Raw genomic sequence first — 18,706 nt, 5'->3', positions numbered from 1 at the left:
CGTTTACATCTGGGTCCATATTTATCAAGCGTCGACTGGCCCGGAACCCTCAGAGAGACTCATTTTTGCTTTCACTTTTAAGAAAGTAAGAAAAGCCTTGTCTAGCCAGATTTCAGGAGAACTGCACAGCTGATCTCTGACCTGATTGCATGACCTGACCCTGCAGCGTAGTGAAATAGTTGAGAGATGGTGTTCAGACTAGGGTCGTAAATAATGAACCGTTAACTGACAATAAGAATTAAGACCAATTAATGCTGTGTTGAGGATGATTGCTGGTTGATCCAATGTCTCCGGTTTCATGTTTGATATCTGGCGACGAGGTAACTGGAGCAGATAAAGGTCCGACATCAACCGTCTGCTGACAAATAAGACCGAGGTTACAGAACAGAATCACCTGAATCAAAAAGTTAATACTGTTAAAGCTTTCTTGACTTTAGTCAGTAGAATTATTAACACAGAGCCCATGCGGACGGACATCTTGAGAATATAATTTATTGAACAAGCAGCATCCCTCCACAAATTAATTTGACATATTTCCGGTCTCATTTCACGTGGACAGTATTATGGTGTTCAAATCCCCGAGCAGGTCTGAGACCTACGCCTATTGAATTTTCTTAGAAAGCTTTGGTATTTCCCCTGAAATAGACAGGCGACAAATGGACTGCTTTATGAAAATCAAAATGGCAATTACAATTCCCACCAGAAGGCTCACCAGTGGCACCTGAAGAGCCAGAGTGACCAGTCCTATTACTCCCAGGAGGACGATGAATTTCAGAATGTAGGAGGACATGCGGATGTAATTCTCTGCGTCCACTCTTGATTTGTCCTCCTCTTTCCTCCACAGCTCCCTCTTCTTCTTCTCCAGCTCTTCCCCCTTGAAATTCTCCAGCAGCTGTCCCTCCTTACGACTGATCTCAGTGCTTCTCTCCGCCAGGAGGCTCTCCTGTTTGTCCCTGATCCTCCTCTCCGGTTTGGGATACAGGGTCGTTTGGTAATGGCCCCCTCCATTCAGAGCCACCAGGGTCTGGATCTTTGCCACGAAGCTCGTCACCTGGTTCTGGTCCTGCGGGGTCTTGTTGTTGAAGACGTGGAAGCCGCCGCTGCACTTGCGTATGAAGTTGCGGAGGTCGTCGTCGCTCTCTGTGATGACGTCGTTTATCGTTTTCCCACCCAAGCGATCCCCATGCGTGAACAGCACAATGGTGTAGTCCCAAACTCTCGGGCCAAACATTGCTTCGATCAGTTTGTTGGTATCCTGATCTTCCTGCGTCATCCTGCCTACAGGGACTGCTAGCACGAAGACGTGAGGTCCTGGTTCCTGGAGTTTGACGCACTTCAGAATATCCCGCACAACCACCTCCTTGTTGCGGTACGTCTCAAAAAGGCCCGGTGTGTCAATCACAGAGACGGGCACATCTTGAGCTCCCTTGGTCGCAGCGACAGACACGTCCTTCACCGTCCCGCTCTCCTTCTCACAGTATTTAGTGACCCTCCTCAGCTTCATGTCCGATACAAACGCCTGTCGCCCGAGGATGGTGTTCCCACTTGAGCTCTTGCCGACCCCGCTCTTCCCAAGAAGCATGATTCTCAGGGGCTCTGTGAATCCAACAGACAGAAGACATTTTACTACACAACGCACAGTTAAAGGCGGTTGTTCTCATTTCTCATATTTGCTTGGATTTCCATGTATTATGGTGAACATTTGAGCCCGACCAACGCTGGATCTTTGAGGCTAACACCGAAACGTAGTGGGGCGTTTGAAAAATCCGAAAACTCTATATATCGGGCAATAGTCATATGAATATTACAAACAATCTTGATGTGAATCATGGGCACCAGAAATGTACAGCACTGAACGACTTTCATTTTTAAGGGTCAAACCACTGTATCCCCACAAATATTACCCTCATTAAAAGAAATACCCTTTCAATAATACCCGTCCAGCCGCTGCATGTCTGGACCAGAGGGTGTCAGAGGTGTTTTTAACTTGCATGTCCCATGCATGCAGTGCTGGACTGAGTATTATGAACATAATGCAAAGATATATTGGCGATTTTTTTTGTGGTGAAGTTTGAGAAATCAAACCATGAAGATTTAGGAGCGCAGTCAGATTAGTCATCATTACGTGTTAATAAAACGACTGCTTTTAGTTTTAAAGAATGCTAAAATGTGGTGTGACAGGCTACAAAGATGGAATGCAGCGAAGGTCCTACACCCACAGATTATTTCCATAAAATTACTATTTCTCTCCTTACTTAACAAAAAAATGTACTTATTTTAACTACATCCAACTTTATTTTAAAATAAAAATAACACAAATATCTGAAATATTTTGTTTTCTTTATCAACTCTAAAGGCAACTAATATATTTTATATTCCCTGTCTTATAATTATATTACTCTTTGTTTAATTACTATTTGTTGTACTTTGTGCTATCTTTTAATCACAGGCTAGCCTGTTCTATGTATGGATGTTGCCTTTTTGTTTTTATTTATATAAAGCACATAATGTTCCCCGTTGTACAAAACGGAAAAATTATGGAAATTAACTTGCTATTGTTCAAATGTAAATGTCAATTTATTCTGTAATTCTGTAAAGTTTGCTTCCTAAAGACAGATATTCATGCTGTAGTAAACGGGCTCTGAGGGGGTTTTCCATGGTTTTTACTCAGCAGGGTTGACCCAGTCATTGAAACAGTGGAAGTTCACTCATCTTTAAAAGCTGTGCTGTATATCTGTTTGACAAATTCATGCCAAGGCTAAGTGACTCATAGGTTTTTCCTTCATCAGGCATTTGTAGCTGCTATGACTGGTGCGTGTTACAACAGACTGCATTATGCAAGTACAACTGTTTATTGTGTCCATGTAAAATTGTTTCACAAAACTGCAGCACATGCAACCAGAGACAAACTTTACATTTGTTAAAATAAAATAAAAAGTTTCTTGTTTTTAACTTGTACTTTTCTTTTTTCTTTTTTTTTAAAGTCTGTTTTCTATGTTTTAGACCAGGACCCTCTTCTAAAAGAGATTCAAAATCTCAATGGGATCCTGTTTAAATAAAGTTTACATAAATGCAGTGGTGGGCCGTCAGGGCCGGCAAAGCCTTCTCTGCTGGCCTAGACAGAATCACAAAGTTATAGCTATTTTATAATTTAATTATTTTTCATAAATACACTAGATGTATTATAAATATTTTTTCCATCAGCTTATTATCTCATTGTACAACTAATGTCTTCCTCAGTTACTCTGCTTCCAGCACAGCTTGTTTTAAGTAGAGCTCTTAGCCAATCAGTTTTCTATGCTGTCTCTAGTAAAAATAAAAATCTGCCCGGAGGCCTTCAGAATTACAAGTGAAGCCCTTTGCAGTTTAAGTAAATGGGGGTATTGTTGAATGTCATCGTCTTCAACCAATCAGATCTTTAGTAGACATGTTGGGCGTATTCTTTGACATGTCAGAGCTTCTATGGCCTACAAGTACGTCAGCATTAATGTGCGGCTTGATTGGTCAGTGGCCTAGCGTGACTGTTGTGAAACTATAGCTAGCAGAACTTTGTAGTATTAAGAGTTCAAGTTTAAAGATATGGAAGACGTTTCTACGTGACATTACATTTTTTTGCGTTTTGGCATGTTTGCCGGTGACAATCACAATATCTATACTGCCCTTAAAACGCACTAAAACGTATTCAAGAAATACATCCGGGGAGGCCCGACTGTCATCACTGGCGTTGAGAAGGACTTCTTACTGGAACTGCACCGATGTTCTGTATAACCGTGTCATTGAACTCTCTGTAATCAAAGACAGGAGGATGGACTTCGTCTTTAGATAGTGAACAGCAGCTTTGGAAAGTGAAGTGCTTTTGTTTTTACAGCTGCAGTAGGGTTACTACTGTGTTCTTTTTCGTGTTGTTTTTATGATATTAAAATTGTTCCCTCTGATGTGAATAACATTTGAATGGTGCCCTTGAGTGTGCAGCGGAATACAGGCTCAACAGGCCTCTGCACATTCCAGCTGGAATATTGTTGAACCTGCTATGTTGTCAAAAAAATATGTGACTGGTTCTTGTGAGCTTGTTCTTCTCATTGTGTTAATTACATTGATTTTGAAAATATAATTAACGGACAGTTAATGACAAATCACCTCGCCATAGTGGCGTCATAAAGAGGTTATTAGGAGGTGGTTCAACTGTAGTAGGACAGCACTGAAGGCCCAGGTATAAAATGCACAGCCTGCCACTGCATAATTAAAATGAAATGTTTCATAAATGACACATAAACATTTCAAATCTTCAATAATCTTTGTGCGGAAGGAATTTTTATGCAATGATTCTAATAAGGGAGCGTCGGTTCCTATGTCCTTCATACAAATCTAGGGGATTAAAATGCTATTAATGCAAACACTCTGTGACTTGAAAAGAAGGGTTCACACAAAGTGACTTGTGTTCATGGTATCAATTATTTACTTGGCTATTTCATACACAAATAAAAGCACAGAGCAAATAATACCAGCAAAGAGCAAATAAGATGATAAGACTTTTTTTTGCTGTTAAGTGTAATTGAGATAAGAAATTAAGGACAAGACGTGACAGGACGTGTCTTTTACTCAGTTTGCCTTCGGAGTTGCTTCAGTCTTGGAAAGACAGAAATAAAACCCTCAGCTAGCCCACCTCTCGGTCTAATCCAGACTTGCCTGCAGCTGCTCAACATGCAGGGAGCTGTTAGAAAAGTCAGACATGTGACTAAAAGCTCCTGTGACGAGAAACAAAGTGAAGGCTTGTCCCATGAAACTGAAATAAAATCCTATTGGAGTTCAGTTCAATTCAAATCATTTGGCCCTTCTCTTTATGGGCAAACAGAAAGAATAACTAAAAGATTTCTGTACTTACGTTGCTCCAGATCCTCCTGCTCTGCATCAGGCCTGATGTTAGGGCTGCTCTCACTCAAACTGCCAACCGACGTCATCATGTCTGTATAATGTCAGCTTTCACAGAAAGCGTTCTGGTAAACTGTGCCTAAGAAGAATAACTGTTCTTGGTTTCTTTAGTTCAGGTCGGTCCAGTTTCCTCCTGCCGCTGCCGAGTAGAAATGAAAGTAAAAGTAAGAGGAAATGTAATGAGGGCAGGACACTAACGTTAACCAGCTGTTACAGGTTCAACGGGCTGGAAACTGTTAAGTTACACATAACAGCATCGTTCATTTGTTGGTGAACTCTGAGGGTCACATGGTCAATGCAAACGACAGGGAAACAATTTTAATTTATAGTGATATTAGTACATAAACAAAAACCTGTTGATAGATAATCAATGCCATCTAGTGGGCAGAATATGTCTGTGATTTTGAAGACTAGAAGTCCATGAAAAGCCTTTGGGAGATCCCAAATCAGCTCCCAATCAGTTATCACACATTGGATTAGCATTAGGGAGACACCTCTTGTTGGCCAGTATGGAGAGGAGGAATTATTGCAGAGACCAAAAACTGTTTCAATGTCCATCAGGATGCCACTTGAGGCAATGTGAACCTATATTTATCATTATCACTCTACGACAAAACTTCAAAATCAACTGAAAGTTCAAGAAGGTTGTTTTTATTTGATGTTAGTGAAGAAAACTGTAATGCGCTACAATGTAAAGCATGTTACAAAAGCACCCATTTCACTTTATGCTTAATGTAGAAAAGAGAGCAGCGTGTGATTTTTATAAAAATGAATTTACACTATAATCAGGAGAGTGAAACCCTTTTCAGTAGCATTATGGAACTCAGGCGGGGGGGTCACTACATGTTCGGAGGATTAGGGAGTTTTAATAAGCGTGATCTCATGAGCACAGAGCTCCTGCTTTGTCACTTCCGCTCAGCCAGTCTCTGCAGGAGGGCAATGACCGTGTCCTGCTTGGAGGAGAGCAGCTCCAGGGCCGTGGCTATCCTGCCGAGGGACTCGGCCATCCGCACCTCCCTCCTCTCGCGCCTCTTCTCTCTGGCCTCCACCCTGCGGCGAGCCACCCGGTCCAGGTAGGCCTGCTCCTCCGGACGCTTCAGGACCTCCTGGGACGACGTGGCGTCCCCTTTCCGGTTCTGTCCTTCGCTTCCCGACAGGGATGTCGCAGACAACGAGGTGGAAGTGGAGGAGGTGAGAGAGGAGGAAGTAGGCGGGAAAGAGGGGGAGGAGGAGAGGCCGAGGATATTGTGACTGTTGCTCAGCGGCGCCCTGCCGAGGCGAAAGGGTATGGCGCCTGACGAGAACGACGGAGCTTTGCGGCCTGCGTAGCGCGACGCGTTGAGGTCGGCGTTTTTCTTCAGGCCAAGCGAAGGGGGAGTAGAACCTGTCTCTGTGAAGCAAGGTGAGGAGATGAAAGATGGAGACGGCACAATGGTGGCCGAGTGAATACTGGTTGCAACAACGTCGCTGTTGAGGATGATCAGGGGCTTGAGCTCTGGAGCATTCGTCGGGCTGACGGTCGCAGCGGTCATTGAGCTAATGGCAGCAGCGCTGCTGATGACTTGACTGCCGGTGGCCCCGTGACCCGCTGAGTCCACCCCACCGGTCGAAGCAAAGTCCCCATTAGGGCGGATGATGGTGGTGGGCTGCGGGAACTGCGGTTTTGCGGCGATCTTTGCCAGAGGAGCGGGCAGCGCGGAAACTTTGTGTCTCTTGTTGTGGACGATCTGAGTGCCAACGGTGTCGCAGAGTGTTGCGTCCATCAGCTAGAGTGAGACCGACACAAAGAGATGGAGAGAGGAAACAAACAACACAAGTTATTTGCAGCAGCCAGATCAGATTATCTCTCAGCACTAGGATCGCGCCTGGAGCTCCACTAGCCTAGGAGCACTTTTTTAACATGTTTTTATACACCACCCTCCAAACTCCTTTGATGCAGACTCGTGCTCTCACTACAGCACTGTGTACACTGCATGAACATGTGGAGAAAACCAGAGCTTGACAGGCCTAATGCGCCTGATTTGGGTTGCTAAGCTAAATTACTGCCGTGTAGGATGGTGGTTTAGCAAACAGTCGAATACATTTGTCTTTCAGGTGAAATATACCTGGCACACTCGTAACATAACAACGTGGGTAAACTTGTTTTGGGGTTGGAACTTGGTCTCTGGGTCAGAAACTATAAGAGGTGTCTGGTGGTTTTAAAAAAGTGATATTTTCAAAGCTAATCCAACCGTAGCATTCCAAAAAACAACATTCTGGAAGGAAACACTCACATCGAAGAACTCCCAGGACGTTTTAGCGTGTCCAGTCTCCCGGCTGCGGTCTTTAACCCTCTTGTATGTGACGATGAGGTTGTTCCACTTGCGGCGGATCTTCTCAACAGGAAGCAAGTGGCCCTTGGAGGCCATCTCCTCCTGGACGCTCTGGAAGAGCTGCGAGCGTTCCCGAGTCTCGTAGAGGCCCCAGCGGCGCCCGACGGCCTCGATCAGACACAACACGGCTTTGGAGGAGAAATCGGAGCCGGAGGGGAGCGTCTTCTCTGAGGGGGCGGGTGGCATCGCTGAAGCTGGAGGACAGGACACAGGCGACTTTGATTTTGTTTTTGTATTCCTCATATGTAAATGAGTATGAAGAAGATATAGTCAGGGTTCGTACAATCAGGAAAAATCTGGAAAAGTCATGGATTTTGAAAGTAGAAATTCCAGGCCTGGAGACCCAGAAGGTTTTGGAAAAGTCATGGAAATTAGCGTCACACCTGTATAAGAGAGGATGTGGTTCATTAAGCTCTACAGCATGTTGGTTAAACTAAACTGGAATGTTTGGGAGGAACAGTCACGCCATTTGACGTTATGTTGTCGTCTGCGTCGGGTGACGCTAGACTCCGACCTTTTATTTCCCACGTATACACAGATGTTTCAGAGAATGTATGGTCATGAAAATTTGTCTCAAAAAATACTGGTAAAATGTGTATGAATCATGTCTACTGAAATATATTTAAAGGCCCTATGAACACATCTACATCTTCTCAACCAGCATCTTTCTATTAGCTATATTAACACATTGATGTCTGCCAAAGTTAGAACAGCTTTTGATTGTTTCTAAACAGATTTTCTGTTTTTCCTTTGCTCTTCTCTCTGGTCTGACGTGGGTCATGATGTCACATACTCCTCTCCTCCAATCAGGGTAGGCAACATTTGGAGTCAGAGGACAGTTTTTGGGAGTTGTTCATTGAGCATTAAAAAATATGAATAAAAAACAGCTTAAGATGATTTTTAACTTTGCTGTTGGTTATTTGGTTATGGATATTTCTCGTTGTGGAATTGTTTTTTAAGACTTTAACCCCAGTTTTAAGAGGCGTTAACATGAAATACAATGGAAATATAGAATTTGTATAATTTGTATATATAATCTATTCAAAGCTCCAATTTATGAACGTTTTGGGAATCTGAAAACCATCCTTTAAGAGCTTGAGAACTAATTAAATTAAACAAAAAATCCATAAGTTTTAGCCAAATGTAATATTGTCATTTTACTGTAAAACGTTTATGTTTTTTTGTTTTTTTGTCTATCACCACCTATAGGTTTGTTAACACAACAAAGGTAATGCGTGAGAAATTCAGAATCTATAGACTCCGTATTGTGACAACAATCACAACAGTAAAGGCGTGATCCACTCACCTGGAGCTATCTTCAGGTACGTTTTTCCATCCTCTGTTGTGGTGAAGAAGCGGTCTGTACTCACGGGATCTGATGGTGGGGACACACATAAGTGGCACATATCGTGTTCAAAGATTGTTTTTAAAGATGGCGCATGCTGATCTCGATATTAGATAGAAATGAACCTCCAAAATAAAGTACAATTCTTTAACGATAAACCAGCTGATGTGTGCACTCACACAGCAGCACGGGAGTAGTTGTGGTGTCAGCCAACTGCTCTGCAGTCGGATCCCCTCCTCCTCCTCTGCATGCGGTATCTCCGCAGGGCGCAGGCGACTCTCGGCTGCCCAAAACCAGCGCAGATGTCTTCTCGTCGACCGCTTCGGTCTTCACGTGCATTGTCGCGACGTCGCTGCAGCCTCCTTGCAGGTTCCCCTCCATGGCCGACACGGGAACAGGGAGCAGCAGAGAGGCCGTTTTGTCTGCGCAGGCGTTGAATTGGGAGAAAGTTTGCAGCTCGCGGGTCTCGGTCGGTGAAGGTGTTCAGCCCCGGTGTGCGCTGCTAACGTCATGACTACCCCACGCGCGCGCCGGGTGAGTTAGGTGCGTGACGGACAGACGCCACATCCCCGTGTGTTTTTCAGGAAGGGGCAGAGAAATGGCTGCGCTGTCCACCTCGGCCGACGGATGCGCAGGGCGGCTGCGCAGCTCTCCGCACAGATTTGCTGCTGGCAACTGTGACTGTGACGTCAGCTGGCAGCAAATACCATACACAGTCTATGGCAAATGCAGTAAACAGTAAAAGCTTTAAAATTAGATTATTATCAGGATTTAACCTCCATCATTTCATGACTTAAACAAGAGGAGCCACTCTGTCAGTTTAACAGCAATTATGTATTTCTAATACGAATTCAAAGTTTAGGTTTCATCTTCACAGTAGTTACTTCTGAAAAATACATTCAACCTTTAAGAGGAAGGTTTAAGGAAACAAGACATGTCATTGAAGATGTGCACAAGCTACTATTTTATTTTAGAAACATCCACAAGCCACAGATCAGAGATCGAGACAGGAAGAGAAAGTGTAAATGAATTGACAGTGACAATGTTGCATGATGCAAAATACTTCAGACAAACACAAAGTAAAATACTGACTTTTACAATACATTCAGTTTGAAACCTTCCTCATACGTGGTGTAACATCATAATACAAAAATAAATGAAAAAAACATGGCAATAAAAATACTAAAAAGAATGTTGAGAGCAACATACAGGAAAATACTTCTAACTTTTAACAATGAATATTTTATCTGTGCTGTTTTAATCTTGCTCTGTAAAGCACTTTGGGCTGCATGATCATATGGAAGGTGTTGAAATGTTAAACATTTGGTTATTTTATGAGTAACTAAAATAAATAGTGGGAAGAATCTCTTTTTGTAATGCATTGTAGTAGAATTAATTAATTCATTGAAATGTGTTGTCATAATTCAAGTAAAAGTCCCTTGCATTCTCTTGATTAGGAATCATTTATTTTGGGATATTTCAACCACATAGGAGGGTTATGTTTAAAAAGATATATACCACAGGCATATTTACATATTCTTAACCTCTCCCCAGCCGCTACTGAGTTTGACAACAGAACACTGTTGATCCGTCACCAGCCTATTCACTGATGTTGAGCACGCTCTTAAATTCTCTGTCAAATAACTCCTTCAGTCTGTTGCCCCTGGCGAGGAATTCAGCATTGTCCTGCAAGAGAACATAACAGACCATGTCACTATAATGGTCAAGGAAGAGTTCAAATTCATCTTAACTTTGTAAATTAAGCTGCTGATTAGCACCACATGTGAAAATGATGAAGACGCCTGACCCTGCATGTCATCTGAAGGGTTTTTACTGACACTTGTTTCTTACCTGGTTGTATGAAGCACAGTTGGAGAAAATGAGCTGGACGTCGGTCACAAACTCCCCAACGGTCCGGTAGAGTTTCTTCTGGAGTTTGTCTGCTATATGACCCAGCCACATCGGAGTCTTGATCACGGCAGAGTAGTCAGTCAACTGAGGGGGCCAAGCAGCAAATGAATGAGGTACTCAACGCTGTGTAACACCTTTGTCATTTCTTTACATCAGTTCCAGATTAGCATATAAAGACCTGAAGACACAGGGTGACGCTGCCTGCCTTTCATAATGGCCAGAGTGTTTCATTTCACGTCATCATAAATATCATTTATATCTATTTTAGACAGAAACGGATTACAAAGTGTAAATAATTATAACAATCCACATTTAAAAGCTGGTACTCTATTCATAGAGCCTTACAAGTCACCGCATTTTCCACAACACTGCCCTGCAAATGTTTCAGAATAAAAGCCTTGTGTTAGCAAATTAAGGGATTCTGTCCACAGAAAGACACTAGGTTTTTTTTATTTTGAAACAGGAAGTTAAAAATAAGGGTGGCATGTCTGTGACATGTCCTACAGGTATATAAATCAAAACTGTAGCAATGTTGCTGATATGACAACAATATATACTGTCAAAAGAACAGTTTTACTGTGAACATCAAGCGGAAAAATAGGCGAAATCTCAAATCTCTAGAGGAGACGGAGCTACGGCGCCCCCTTCTAACCTGTTAATAGTTAAGAGCACTTCGACAGCTGTACATTTAATTAATTGGCACTATTTGTCACAAATAGCAAGGCAGCCAACCAGTGCATGGGAACGGCAGAGAAAAAGACTTACATAGAGGCATGGGTTCATAGCAAATGTTTGTTCCTCATCAGCACTGCACAGACACAGAAGGAGATACTGGCATTGCTGTTGATGTAAGGGAAAGAGGGATGAGTGACGGCGGTGTGACAGACGGACAGGTTCAGCTTTAGTGGGAGTCAGTGTTTACACACACACAGAATCTGACTCTGGTATATATTTTGTTTGCGCTCAATGTACATGCACAGAAATAGAGGTACGGCTTAAAACAGGGACGACAAAGCTGGACAAAGATAAACAAACATTGTTTACCTTTGTTCAGCTTTGTTTATTGAGTTTCATTATTTGTTTATTGTGTTTCATTATGCTATGAAGACAGAGTCACACAGGTTACTCACCAGCATGCGTTGGGATATTTGGCACGACATGGTTGCTTCTCTTTCCAGCTCCTCAGAGTACAAATACCCTCGACTGTTTCTGAATATGCAGAACGTACACAGCCACAGGCTATCGTCTCTGCTCACACACACACACACACACACACACACACACACACACACACACAAATTAAATAATCATATGTTATATGTTATTATCATATTGACCCCTCTTTATTTTTGTTTCACTGTAACCAAATTAACCCCACTGACACAGGACGTAACATGCAACATGCGTACTTAAGTGGGAATTTATTAACTTGGTTTGTCATTTAATAAGAAATTTAATTTAAACTACACTGAAAGAGGCTTCTTCCTTGTCTCCTAGTTTGATCAAAGCTCACCGTAAAATGACGTCTTCTACATGAGGCAGGTGACATTTCTGGTGGAAGGAGCGAGGGCAGTGATCACACACCACCAACTCTTCCCCCTCTTTACAGATGCAGCACTCGTCATCGTTTTTCTCATTGTCCTGCCAAGACATGCATGACAACAACTTCCGATTACATAATTACATATACAGTATATACAGTACAGTAATTCAGATACATCTGAGAGAAAAAGAATGAGGAGGCGCTGCGCGTCTGAAACTGACTGATCAACAAACTTACCAGGTCTTCGTCTTCTGGTTTGCACAGTCTGCAATGACACAGCAGAGAGTGGATCACCAAGATGTTTTCCTGAAATAGAAAGATCAACAGTGTCTTCCTCTGTGTTTCACAGTCTTTTCGGCTTGACAGATCCTAAGGCTCAATCTGTAGCTCCCTGGCTACGGTACCATGTCTGACACGTAGCTGCATCGTTAATGCCATGTTTCTAAATCAGACGCGAGCATTTCTCTGCTCTGTAAATTAAATAACCTCACTTTTTATAACCCGCTCTGTCAACCAGTTTAGGCTGATTTAAGTCCAAGATGGGGGAGACCGTTATGAGATCTTTGTATTCTGTCTTTCAACTTTGTCTCTTTACTTCTAGGACTGACATTCTTTCTGCACATCGAAAGCTTTTGAAGGTGACGTTGGCTTACAGTAAGGTTCGTCTGGTGAACGTGTGAACTTGATCTTTAGAGTGTGTGCAACTGACTGAATGACAAAAGTCACATTAAAGTTAAAATCTTTAAGGATTTCCTGAAATCATACTCAGTTTGTGATATTATTTATGGTCTGCCTTGTTTCTACAACAGACATTTGATGCAATTACATTCTGTAATCATCTCTCTATGTGGTTGTTTTTTAATCGTTAGTGGCGGAGTCCGCCATCCCTGCACTGGATTCATGATCTTTATCAGTACAACGCGAGTCTGTTTGGCTGCACCTTAAACAGATTCACCAGTTGTTCAGCAGCTGCTCAAAGAGTGTTTGCTGTAGTATTAAACTGCACCGGCTGTTACCACTGGAACCACGGCTGTCAAAACATCAACCAGGACTGAAATCTTTAGGATTACAACTTTCACTCTGTCTGGTTGCGTCACACAAACATGCACAGTTTAACGCATGGCGTCTACCTCTATGAGGACACTGAGCGGTTTCCCTTGACACTTGATGTCTTTCCTCCAAGAGGCATTCGTCTGAAGTGGCGCCACCTTCAGGAACTCCACCGGGGTCATCCAGCTCGTCTCAGTACGAATACTCTTCCCACAAGTCCCTGGTGGTCAAAGTGTAAGCTGGTTAGTACACATTTCATGACGCATGTTTAGCTTTTCGTGCACAGTGAGGTATAGCGACCTGATGCGAATCGTTTCTGGTGTAAGGTCCCCGCTACAGCTCCACATGTGACTCTGAACACCTTCCTGCCACTGTCATGGCTGGCTTTTGGCTGCTGCTCAGTCCGTTCCTCTTCTTCCTCGTCTGTTATGGACACACAAGGGAAGTGCGATTAACATCACCATTGCTATGGTGACACTGGGATGGCATGCACATCGAAGGTCATTTCTATTAAAAGCAAACATGTGTTACAACCCTGAACATCACTTTGTAGAGACGAGCACCTGTGACAACTGCAGAACTTTCTTTGCTGCTTGACGAAACCTTGTCCTCCTCGTCCAGGACACGGTCCACCTCGTCCAGGACACGGTCCTCCTCGTCCAGGACACGGTCCTCCTCTTCATCTTCGTCAGACACAAAAAAAAGGGAGGAGGCTGTTGCTTTTTCTCATACATCAGCAGTGACGACGCTCACTCTGCCTGTTTTTTCTCAAATGTATCATGTTGAAACTCTAAATTTCATAGATTAAAGCTAATTGCATTAAAGAGATAAAATCACAGTTTTGCACTAATGCAACAAACCTGTGGTTGAATGATCAGATGGGAACAGTGATTTCTTGGCCTGGCAGGAAGAAGAAGAAGAGAAGAAGAAGGACATGGCTCAGATTAGGATCACTACAGTAATAACAAGAAGACGCACTACAAAGTCGTAATGTATCTATTTATGTATTTTCACCTGTTTCTCTTCTTACCTTTTTACACCCTCCTTTGTACTTTGCTGCTGTCAAGTGACCTTCCTGCAGTGAAGCAAAAAGAAAAAACAGAAAATAAACAGATTTTCACAACAAAAGCACGTAACATGGCGCATGTTGAAGAAATGCAAGTCACTGTCGACGTGTATATGTAAATTCACTTATCAACAAACCTTTATAAGTTGTCCCAGGGTGGTGTTCATACATCGAATGCTCAACTTCCAGTTCTTGCAACGCTTCCTCCCCGCTAACCTCTCAAATTCATTGGGAGTGAACCACTGTTTCCTGACCACAATGCACTTCTCCCCTGAAACGTTCAGAGGATGGGGGGAGTGTTAATGTCAACCATTTATCATCTGCCTCGTCTTAATTCACTTTTTTTCTCCATTTTAGAGAAGACAATGATTATAGTATTTATTCATTCATAATCAGATACTTCAGTCATTGAGTCTTTCATACCTTTAGCCAGTCTGTCTCTGTTCAGTGTCCCCTCCTGGTGTCCACAGGTCACAGGCAGCTGCAGCTTATAGATGGGCCAGCTCCAGATGTTGTTCTCCTCTCCCTTCTTCAGGGGAGAGGCTGCAAAACAGGGAAATACTTTGACTTCTTTGTTCCAAGTGAGAAACTTCTTTTCACCGAGACATGAAGAGAAACATCATTTACAGAGTAATGATGCACTTTTTCAGTAGTGAAACTTTCAACACACGGTCATGTTTACAAAAGTAAGAAACAAGTGGGGGGGTGACTTACAGAAGCATATCTTCTTGGACCTTTTCCTGGGAGTCAACTGAGCTGATGGACCGGCCGGCTCCTCCTCATCGACGCACACGCTCCTACTTCTCAGCTTTCTCTTCTTTTTCACTGAGTTCTCTTGCTTCTCCTCTTCCTCCTCGTCTTCCTCTTCCGTTTCCGCCCTCTCTGGTAGTTGTTTGTCAAAATGGAAAGACCCTGAAATTTCAATTGATGCCCGTGGATATAGTACGCATCAAGTTCACATCGTGGACAAATTCCGGTGGAAGAATGATGAGAGATCAAGATACAGTCATGTGATGCAGAGAAAATGTATTGCTTGAGTGTACTTCAGTGTGAACAGTCTGCTGGTAATGGATACTTAAGCATTCATTTATTAGTGCAGTGTGCAGTATACTGATTGAGTAGGTATTACGTTAGTATGCGATTTTGAACACAGCCTTATTTTCTAATCCAGTGCTTCCCAACCTTTAACCTTTTCAGCTTTGTGCCCCCTCAGCCAATGTTGTCAATGTTTAGGTCATAAGGTCAGGTTTGCCTTCATACTAGCCCTACTTTGAGTGGGGCGAATCCAAATATTTCAACCATGTATCCACGTTTAGCTAACTATTATAACAATCATCCAATTCTTAACCAACTATTTTTACCATAATTTCTTACCGACTTAGTGTCACTGCAATCACGAGAAGTCCTTGAGCATGCAGCCATAACTGGGGACCCAACATATAATGCTGTTTGCTGTAGCAGTATGCAAGACTAGCCGTGGACAGACGCAGAACATAGTGAGCAGAATCCCAATGATTAACACCCCTGTGACCATAAAAAGACTGACCGTCCATGAGGCTGTTGCGCAGCAGTCGCAGGGTGGGATACTGGTTCAGGATGGTCTCCTCGAAGACGCAGCTCCAGAACTCTCTGATGCTCTTTGGTTGTTCACTCTCCAACCAGTCCAGAATATCATAGAGACCCTTCCTTATGTTGTCTTTACTCTTCATACGACTCACCTTCTGCGAACACACAAAAGCATGGAGAAAACGAGGGTTTAACAGTTCGACAGTCGCCTAACGTATACACTTAAATACCATTTTGAATGAAATATTGTCGCACTGCAAAGACGTCCGGGCAAACACATCATATTCTACTGACCTAAGAAAACATCTTCGTTTGGTACAGATGCTCAGATACAGTAGATGCGGCCCGGACCACCTCCGAAATGTGGTCTGAGCGATCGTCTCTCAATGCATCTTGTGTGCCGTTACACCTGTACTTTGAGCTGTCCATTGGGAGAAGACCACCCAAGATGCAATTCAATGCCAGGTGTGAACAGGACGGTGACAACTTAGGGTAACACTGAGATATGAAGATATGAATCATTCACTTCAGACAGCATTTGCATTTGAGCCTTGGGAGGCCAGACGTGTATTTTCCTATTGTTAGTCTCCTTGTTTGGTTATCACAGGCGAGAGACATACACTTATCGATTACTCTTAAGATTTTTTTTAAACCAGTAATATAACAATTAGTTTACCCAAAATAAATATCCAAGATTCATTTAATCACTGTAACCTTTTCCCTGAACCGGGCAATCAGTATTTCTATTGAAGTAGTTAAACATGGTTATGAAATGGATTTATTTTGTCACTGTAGTGATATGAATATAAGAACATGTCATGTATGTTTGAACAGTGTGGGGTTAGGTAAAGAACTGACGTGATTTACAGACTGTAACAACTATAGGTGTAAGCCAACAGCTCTTTACCAAAGTTAAATACTGTTCAATAGTCTTGTTTGTAAAGTGATTTGTGAGGGCGGTGGTGTAATAAATAAAAAAGCCTCCAGGGTAACTTTTCATTCCCAGTCTTCCTACTACCGCGTTATTAAATCCCCGTATATCGCTGGGTATGCAGTTCCTTCCCGCCCTCACGCTGGCGCGCGCTTCATCCAAACAGGGACACGTTGAGAGTGCTCGCGGAGGATCACAACTAATGCGTAGTAACGTCTCCACTTCAGCGCCTCACCTTGTATCGCTCCTCTGGGACCAGGTCGTGATCCCTGAGCTGGCTGAGAAACGTGTGCGGGTTCTCCATGCAGGACATTTCGGTTTTTTTACGGTGGAAAAACCGCAGGAGTTCCTCGTTCTCCAGCCAGTCCATCGGTTCCATCGGTGGTCAGCGCAGCCACCCTACTCCTCTGCAAACACACACACACACACACACAGACACACACACACACACACACACACACACACACACACACACACACCAGGCCCAGGGAGACCACAGCCGCTCCAGATGTTTTCTAGATGTTACAGCCAAACTGTGGCACTAAATAAAGTGCTTAGGAGAAGCTCCTCTGCGCTGTCACCGTGCAGCGAGTCCCTTTGCGTAAAATGTCCTGCTCCACCGGATTTGGATACAGCGAAACTAAAAAATGAGCACCAACAACTTCTGTGCAAGTATCAGATTTAAAAAATGAGCGGAAGTCCTTCCATGTCCGATTCGGAGCCTCTCTCCTAGATTTACGCGGATGTTTTTTTTCTCGGTTCCTCCTTTCGTCAAATGGTTTTCTGCCCTTGGCCGACTGGCCTGTTCCGCGAATCCGCCCCTCCGTAGGTGACGTTTAGAAAGTGAAAGTCATTATTTCTTCTGTTGGTAAGTCGCAGTTCCGGTCAGTGGCAGCAGGTGGCGTCATCCACTGCAGAGTCAATATTGACTGAATCCTTCCTGGATCCTCGTTTATTCACATGTTGTGGTCTTTTTTTATTTACAAACAAGCAAATGAAGATGGTGCTCGTGAGAACAGGAGGGAGTCACACTAAGTCATCCAGTTGTTAAGCTTTAATCTCGCTCACTTTCACCTTGTGCATTCTTTATCAGTAGGGCCCCTACTACATGCTGAGGGCCCCCAGATGATAGGGGACAGGAGAAAAAAAACATGTTTGTTTTGTAAAACTTTTCTCTGTGTTGTCGTATCCCTCTTGTAAAATACAAAAACCTGCAAAATGAAATGATCTGATATGTGACAAAACGTAGACTTCAGTATGACACACTCATTTATTGTTTTTTGTCGTCCCCCCCGCCTCAGTCAGGCTGTTGATCGTATCCTTCTAAGTCGTTGTAAATGTCAGATATGCGTTATACTATACAGGTGTTTCCACTATAACATCATCAACAGCCTGAGCTGAGGTGAGTCAGTAGCGGGTGTTCATACTCACGCCCGTCCGTTATCCAGGTGCAGCAGAAAAGTCTCGTTGCCAAATTTCTCAAATGTCTCATAGTGATGTCTGTCCATGTTGCCTTTGAATGAAAGACATTTACCTTAATTCAGGCTATTTTGGCTATCTGGGCAATAATTATCTGGCCAATAATATTCTTGGTGACTAATTTATTTACCCTTTTTTTACCCCACATTTACCCCTCTCTTAATTAAAAGAGGACAAAGCAGTTAGTACGCTGCCTGTGAGCCCGCTTATGTTGCAAACCGACTAACTACCGGGTCAAGTTGAAAACGGAGAGACTGACTCATGAGGAAGTCCAGCACAGCCATGTCTATGAGATCCACCAGTCTGGTGCCGTGGTTGTAAGGAGGCTTCTGTTTCACTGTGTCACAGTAGGCCGGGTCCTTCTCCCACCTGAGAACAGCGGGCAGGTTAGAGGAAGACAATGGATACTGATGGGAAACACATTTTAAGTTGAAACGTAAGGATGGTTTTTATTTATTTTTTGTCTATTTTGTTTTTTACTGTTAAACAGGACTTTTTGCCTTTTCAAAATCTT

At 43.1% G+C, this 18,706-nt stretch overlaps 3 protein-coding genes across 5 annotated transcripts; all 3 read right to left on the bottom strand.

Moving 5' to 3' along the window:
• Window positions 1-476: 476 nt before the first annotated feature.
• On the bottom strand, window positions 477-5,476 carry LOC137878104 (GTPase IMAP family member 7-like). Its single transcript, XM_068718221.1, has 2 exons — window positions 4,883-5,476; window positions 477-1,596 (listed from the first exon to the last, which is right to left on the bottom strand). The coding sequence occupies exons 1-2, from the start codon at window positions 4,959-4,961 to the stop codon at window positions 602-604; spliced, it is 1,074 nt and encodes a 357-aa protein (XP_068574322.1). The 5' UTR covers window positions 4,962-5,476; the 3' UTR covers window positions 477-601.
• Window positions 5,477-5,558: 82 nt separating this feature from the next.
• si:ch1073-357b18.4 (uncharacterized protein LOC797129 homolog) lies at window positions 5,559-9,266 on the bottom strand. The gene is made up of 4 exons (XM_068718220.1): window positions 8,826-9,266; window positions 8,608-8,676; window positions 7,203-7,495; window positions 5,559-6,695 (listed from the first exon to the last, which is right to left on the bottom strand). Exons 1-4 carry the CDS (start codon window positions 9,025-9,027, stop codon window positions 5,835-5,837), a joined length of 1,425 nt encoding a protein of 474 aa, XP_068574321.1. The 5' UTR covers window positions 9,028-9,266; the 3' UTR covers window positions 5,559-5,834.
• Window positions 9,267-9,586: 320 nt separating this feature from the next.
• On the bottom strand, window positions 9,587-17,528 carry LOC137878578 (nuclear body protein SP140-like protein). Of its 3 annotated transcripts, none has more exons than XM_068718927.1 (16): window positions 16,949-17,528; window positions 15,763-15,937; window positions 14,931-15,128; window positions 14,640-14,759; window positions 14,354-14,487; window positions 14,181-14,225; window positions 14,011-14,050; window positions 13,714-13,833; window positions 13,451-13,573; window positions 13,231-13,370; window positions 12,338-12,406; window positions 12,071-12,198; window positions 11,688-11,805; window positions 11,323-11,397; window positions 10,498-10,641; window positions 9,587-10,332 (listed from the first exon to the last, which is right to left on the bottom strand). In XM_068718927.1, exons 1-16 carry the CDS (start codon window positions 17,090-17,092, stop codon window positions 10,246-10,248), a joined length of 1,860 nt encoding a protein of 619 aa, XP_068575028.1. In that variant the 5' UTR covers window positions 17,093-17,528; the 3' UTR covers window positions 9,587-10,245. The 3 variants fall into 3 exon arrangements, with proteins under 3 accessions (XP_068575028.1, XP_068575030.1, XP_068575029.1); XM_068718929.1 differs by having other exon boundaries at window positions 14,931-15,098; XM_068718928.1 differs by having other exon boundaries at window positions 15,763-15,934.
• Between the last annotated feature and the right edge of the window lie 1,178 nt (window positions 17,529-18,706).

The sequence above is a fragment of the Cebidichthys violaceus genome, unplaced genomic scaffold (genome assembly GCF_023349555.1).
Source record: "Cebidichthys violaceus isolate CVI_PGR_0920_01 unplaced genomic scaffold, fCebVio1.0.p SCAF_23, whole genome shotgun sequence".
NCBI classification, from domain to species: Eukaryota; Metazoa; Chordata; class Actinopteri; order Perciformes; family Stichaeidae; genus Cebidichthys; species Cebidichthys violaceus.
Note: the sequence above shows the minus strand (reverse complement) of the source record. Positions and strands in the feature narration are given on the sequence as shown.